Below are 6,356 nucleotides of genomic sequence, written 5' to 3'. Positions count from 1 at the left end.
ACAAGACAGGCTCTAGAGCAATGTGGATATCCTAACTGGGCCTTCCTGAAAGCAGAGAAGAAACCCAAACAGGACTCCAGTCAGCCATCAGGTGAAAAGGAGGAACCCAGACCCAGACCAGTGGTCATTCCATATGTTGAGGGAGTATCAGAGAAACTGAGACGTTTATTTTCTAAACATAACGTCCCAGTGGCTTTTAAACCCCAAAATACATTACGGCAAAGACTGGTTCATCCCAAAGATCCAGTCCCCCGGCACAAACAGAGTAATGTTGTGTATGCTGTTCAGTGTCAGGAGGGTGATCAGTCTTATATCGGGGAAACTAAACAGCCACTGGCCAAAAGGATGGACCAGAACAGAAGATCAACATCATCAGGCCAGGACTCTGCGGTCTACAGTCATCTCCAGGTCAGAGGTCACACTTTCAGGGATGAAGATGTTCACATCCTGGACAGAGAGGAACGGTTGTTTGAGAGAGGAGTAAAGGAGGCCATCTTTGTGAAAAGAAACCGTCCATCATTAAACAGGGGTGGAGCCTCCAGGTTCAACTGTCCCCCTCTTACAATGCTGTGATTGCTAGTATCACTCAGCCCTCTGTGAATAGTAAACAGCCATCAGGTGCTAATGATCCATTGTTAGGCTGATGGTCCTTCTTGAGCATGTGATCAGCTGGTTCTGGTTGTCAGCAGCAAACTGGTTGATCCACTCTGAGAAGGTGCTATTTAAGAGACTGAGCTGAATACAGCACCTCAGACTGAGGAAGTCTCTCGAATGAGAGACAAAACGTTTCTATTTTTTTTTTGCTTTGCTTTGTTTTTTGTTTTTTTGAATGTCCAGAGGACCAGATTGAACTTTTTTGGACACAGGCTTCCACATCCGACTCCACTTGGAAGAAAATAACCCCATTAAAGAAGACATCACTTATTTCCTGAATAATATAAATCTATCAACATGTCAGAAAAATCCGACATGTTGGTGGAACATAAACACATATTAAACTTCCCGTTGTCAAAAAATAAACTGATTAATTCATTAAATCTTAGTCCAAACAGTGAAGCACTCGGACCAGATTATCACTTTAGGAATATTTTCAACCCCCTTTTCCGAGATTTGTCTTGAAACTAAAATAATCCTCTATCCTTCCAGAGAGTTTAAACCAAACGGTTGACACATTTTACCTGTTTTATAAAGATCCAACAGCTACAGCAGACATACAAATAACAACACTTATAACAATTAGAAAGGTTGTTCCAGGTAAGCCTGTTTTTTGTCTGGAGCAAAGAAGGGAGGTTTTAAACACCCTTCATCAATTCAATTTCAATTCAGTTTATTTAAATAGCACCAAGTATTAGCACCAAGTATTAGCACCAAGTATTAGCGCCAGTATACGTCCCTGCATATTGTGTGGTAGCATGACGTGAGGTACAGAATTCCATTTTGGTTTGTGGCTACATCTAAGTGCAAGAAAGGTCACCCTCAAATATTTGGATGACATGTCAAAATCCAAGATGATCACCATATGAGTAAAGTGACCACCACTATCATTTAAGAAAACTATGCTTTCTCATTTTCATATTGTTTAGAAGTATTTATTTATTTTTCTTCTTCTTTCGGCTGCTCCCTTCACCAGGTGTCACCACAGAGAACCAACTCACACGAAGACTTGGCAATGGGATTTAAACCAGATGTCCTTCCTGACAACCACAGGCATCTGTGTGGAGCAGACAGCTCCAGAACACCTGGACGAGCAGACGGTGGCAGTTAAGAATCTTGCTCATGAGCCCAGAGTGGGGCAAATGAGGGCGGAGGCAGGTGTGGATGCTACACCTTTCCCACACATATTTTGATGTTGTTGATCCAGGAACTCGAACCAGCAACTTTTCCACCACAGGCTCACCTTCTCTAACCTCTGCACCACCACTTCTCATGTTGCTTGAAAGTAAAGTTTTTATTTTTTTTAATTCAAACTTTATTGATACAGGTAAATCCCATTTGGCCTCAGGGACTCATTTACAAGAGAGACCTGATTTTAACAAAGATTGATGACAACAATGACAACAATAGACATTCATAAAAGATGCGTACAAAATGAGAAGAACAAGTGAAAATAAAATAGTATTTAAAAAAATGTAACGAACGGGTAATCGGCTCCCAAATAGCTTTTTTAGTCAGCCATTTAGGAACCAGTGAGGCCCAGAGCTGAAAGGGCTGCGCCTATACTCATAGAATCTGGGGTTACAGTACGTAACCAATGTTATATTTCGTATAGGCTTCGCCCTTTGAGACTGTCGCTGGTGGGTTAAAGGCGAAGCAGGATGTAGTCTATGCCTCACTGGGTCCACTCAGACACGACATGAAGCACCTGCTTGCACAAAAAAAAAAACATTTCATCACTCAGCCTTTTGTGTACGTAATTACGCGCTGCGTAATTGCGTGCTCCATGCGCAGGAGCGCACCGGAGAAAAGATCTCTGGTGAGGAAAAAGGCTGAGATAGCGGACCTGCTGCTGTGAATAGGAACAACGGAAGATACGAATTGTACCAGTGTAACGATAAACAGAGCAGGCCAACAGTTCCTCAGGATGAACCGGTTAATAACAATAAAATCAGCAGTCATGAACTTGTGACTGATAATAAATATCTCACAGTGCGACTGCATGCAGGCAGGTGTGAGCTCAAAAGTGAGGCTCCATGAAACAAATAATCATTCTGTCAGAACACTGAGAACAGAATGGGTCATGGAGAAAGTAGAAATATCACGTAGATAAAAACAAATAATTGAACGTGGCGATGACCAGGCAGCTACCATACAAATATTCTCCACTGTCATCCCTCCATGCAGAGCCATGGAGGATGAAAACCCTCTGGTGGAAGATCCAGTCCAGATGAACTGTAAACTTCAGAAATAGCCTCACAGAACCACTGTGAGAGGCGCTGGGTGGATAGAGGACGCCCTGAAGAGCTGTCCCAGTAATGCACGAACATACGCTGAGAGCAGCGCAGTGAGGCCATGCGCGTTACGTAACATGAAAGCACACGCATGGGACAGAGGAGGTGAGATGTTGCTTCCTCCTCAGGATTATGAGGAGGAGGGTAAAACCCATCCAAGATTATCACTCTCGATCTGAATGAGCTTGTGATGCTTCTCAGAGCAGGGTTAAAACGCAGTACAGCTGAGCTGCCGTCAGCTTGAATTCTGAGACATGAGGGAGCAACAGAGAGAGCAGATAAATCACTCACTCTCTTTGCTGATGTCAGAACTAACAACAGGGCTGTTTTAATGACATAATTTAAGTAAAACCTGATCTAAAGGTTCAGAAGGAGCTTTGATCAGAGTGTGCAGGACCATCATTAGGTCCCACTGTAGAGCTAGTGGACATGACACAGGTCTGTGCCTCTGTACACCTTTCAGAAAACGCTCCATCAGCAGGTGGTTAAAAACTGTTCTGTCATCGAAAAACCTCACAACAGGAAGAAATAGCTGCAGCATAAGTTTTAATTGTGCTGAACGCTAAATTTCTGTCCATCAGTTTCTGTAGAAATGACAGCACGCCACCTATTGGACATGAGATGGCCTCCATGCCTTTCTCTGTGCACCAGCGCTGAAAAATTGTCCACTTGATGTGTACAGCGTTGTGGTGGAAGCAGCTTGTGCACCCTGAGTCATACACACCACATCCTGTGGGAGGCCCATCTTTTCTAAACAGATCTGTTCAGTGGACAGACCCAAAGGTGCAACAACACCACCAGCCTGATCAAGAAAGCTCATCATAGACTCTACTTCCTCAGGCAGCTGAGACGAGCTGGTCTGGAAGCTCGATCCTCACCTCCTTCTACAGGTGTGCTGTGGAGTTCATCTTGTGCTCCAGCATCAACGTGTGGCATGGAGGCTGCACAGCTGCAGAAAGAAATCAATCAATCTTTATTTATACAGGTAAATCCCATTGAGCCTCGAGGACTCATTTACAAGAGAGACCTGATTTCAACAAAGAAAGATGACAACAATGGACAACAGCAACAACAATAAGCAGTTATAAAAACTCATACTACAGTTTTTTTTTTTTTGTTTTTTTTTTAACAAATAGGATGGCTAAAAGGAAAAAGGTAAAAAAAACAAAAAAACAGCTAGATTCCAAGACAAATGTATAAAACTAAAAACAGGAACATGTCTGCATTGGTCCCTGCCAGGAGTCCAACAGATTCTTAAAGACACTTAGAGAGGTCAAAGGTCGAGAGCTTCAAATCTTTTTGTAAGATATTCCAGGAAACAGGAGCGGAGTAGGAGAAGGTCCTTTTGCCTAGTTCAGTCCTCACTGAGGGAACACTGCAGGTAATAATGTCCTGAGAGCGCACTCCGTAGCTGCACTCACGCAGAGACATGTAGGAGGAGATGTATGAAGGCAGCAGACTAAGAAGTGATTTAAAGATGAAAATGTACCAGTGAGAGAGTCTGCGTGAAGTTAATGATGTCCAGTTAACCAATGAATACTGGGTGCAGTGGTGGGTACGATAATCACAGCCAGTTATGAATCTTAGTGCACCATGATAGACAGCATCCAACATCTGCAGGGTTCTTGTAGGAGCGTTCATGTAAATAATATCACCAAAATCAATTGAGGGAAGGAAAGTCACAGATACAAGGCATTTTCTAGCATTCAGGGTTAGACAGGATTTGTTTCTGAAAAAGAAACCCAGTTTAACTTTCAGTTTCTTTACCAAGTTTTCCACATGGAGCTTAAAAGAAAGATGTGAGTCGACCAAGATACCCAAATATTTATAGGAATCAACAAACTCAATGGGGACACCTTTTGAGGATAAAATCGGAGGAAGAACTGCTAGAACCAACTTCCTATTTGAAAAAAGCATCCCTTTGGTTTTTTCGGCATTTAGGACAAGTTTGAGGCGGAACAAATCAGTCTGGATGTAGTTAAATGCAGATTTCAAAAGCTGGAAAGCCTTAGCAACTGTTTTAGCTTGACAATAAACAACTGTGTCGTCAGCATAGAAATGTATGGATGCATTAGGGATGTTTTTACCTACATTATGTATGTAGATTGTAAAGAGGGTGGGTCCTAAGACTGAGCCTTGTGGTACACCATTGTTGACTGTTAAATAACTGGAGGAAGTACCATTATGTTGAACACATTGCCTCCGGTCTGAAAGATAGTTAGAGAACCAACCAATGGTGTGATCTGAGAAACCGATTTCTGAGAGTTTATGACACAAGATGTTCTGATCCACAGTGTCAGAATCTTTAGACAGGTCTAAGAAAAGTGCAGCACAATAATCCTTAGCATCCAGTGCTTCAACAACATCATTAAAAACCTTCAGTGAAGCAGTGGTTGTGCTGTGTTGTTTCCTGAAACCAGATTGATGTGGAGGTAAGATGTTAAATGAGTCCAGGTAATTTTTGATTTGAGAGTTTATCAGTTTTTCTAGAACCTTGGCTAAAATGCAGAGTTTAGAGATTGGTCGATAGTTGTTCAGTGAGGTGGGGTCTCCTCCCTTCAGCAAAGGAAGAACAAAGTCTGTTTTCCAAGTGTCTGGGATGGAGTTTTGTCTTATGGAGAGATTGAAGATGTGGGTCACAGGGACTGTGATGATATGAGCAGCCAGCCTTAAGAAGTAAGGTGGAAGTTCATCTGGACCTGCAGATTTTTTAGGATCAAGATCTTTTAACAGTTTATTGACCTCACTGACTGAGAATGGAGAAAAAGAGAAGGTGTGATTAACTGAGGATTGACTTGTAGGAGGGATTTGATTTGAAGAAGTTTGGTTATTAAGTGAAGTGGCTGATTTTCCATTAGTAACTGTGTCAAATAAAGAACCAGAAGCAACAAAATGTTTGTTGAAACAGTTCAGGATCTCGTGCTTAATTGACACAGGAACAGAGTTAACGAGAAGTTGTGATGGGAGGTCAGATGATTGGGGGGTGCCTGAGAGAGATTTAATTGTTTTCAATTCCTACCAGAAAAGCTTTGCAGAGAGTGGTGAAGGCTGCACAGAAGATGTTGGAGTCAGCCTCCCCACCATCACAGACATCTACACCTCCAGATGCAGGAAAAGGCCACCTGTATCATGAAGGACCCCACTCACCCAGCACACACACTTTTTGACCCGCTTCCCTCAGGAAGGAGGTTGAGGAGCATTAAGTGTAGAACCACTAGACTGAGGAACAGCTTCTACCCTGAGGCTGTTAGACTCATGAATCTTTAACCAGAATAATCAATGTGTAAAAAAATCACATCATGTTGCTGCTGATTTGTTTCAATATTGCTGCTGATCTGTTTCAATGTTAGTGTGTTCATGCATGCTCATCTGCTTACATGGACTCGTGTTCAGGTTTGTGCTGATGTT

The 6,356-nt window shown here is 42.5% G+C and overlaps 1 protein-coding gene across 1 annotated transcript in view; it reads left to right on the top strand.

The window, feature by feature from the left end:
* Positions 1–1,765, top strand: part of LOC119424100 (solute carrier family 2, facilitated glucose transporter member 11-like) — a 15,789-nt gene extending 14,024 nt beyond the window's left edge. Inside the window, exon 2 of the mRNA XM_037691570.1 lies at positions 1,631–1,765. Coding sequence (XP_037547498.1) covers positions 1,631–1,765 — 135 coding nt within the window. The remainder of the gene's footprint in view (positions 1–1,630) is intronic.
* Positions 1,766–6,356: the final 4,591 nt, after the last annotated feature.

The sequence above is a fragment of the Nematolebias whitei genome, chromosome 17 (genome assembly GCF_014905685.2).
Source record: "Nematolebias whitei isolate Nwh7 chromosome 17, NemWhi1, whole genome shotgun sequence".
In the NCBI taxonomy this organism is placed as follows: Eukaryota; Metazoa; Chordata; class Actinopteri; order Cyprinodontiformes; family Rivulidae; genus Nematolebias; species Nematolebias whitei.
This window is presented reverse-complemented; position numbering and strand designations above follow the sequence as displayed.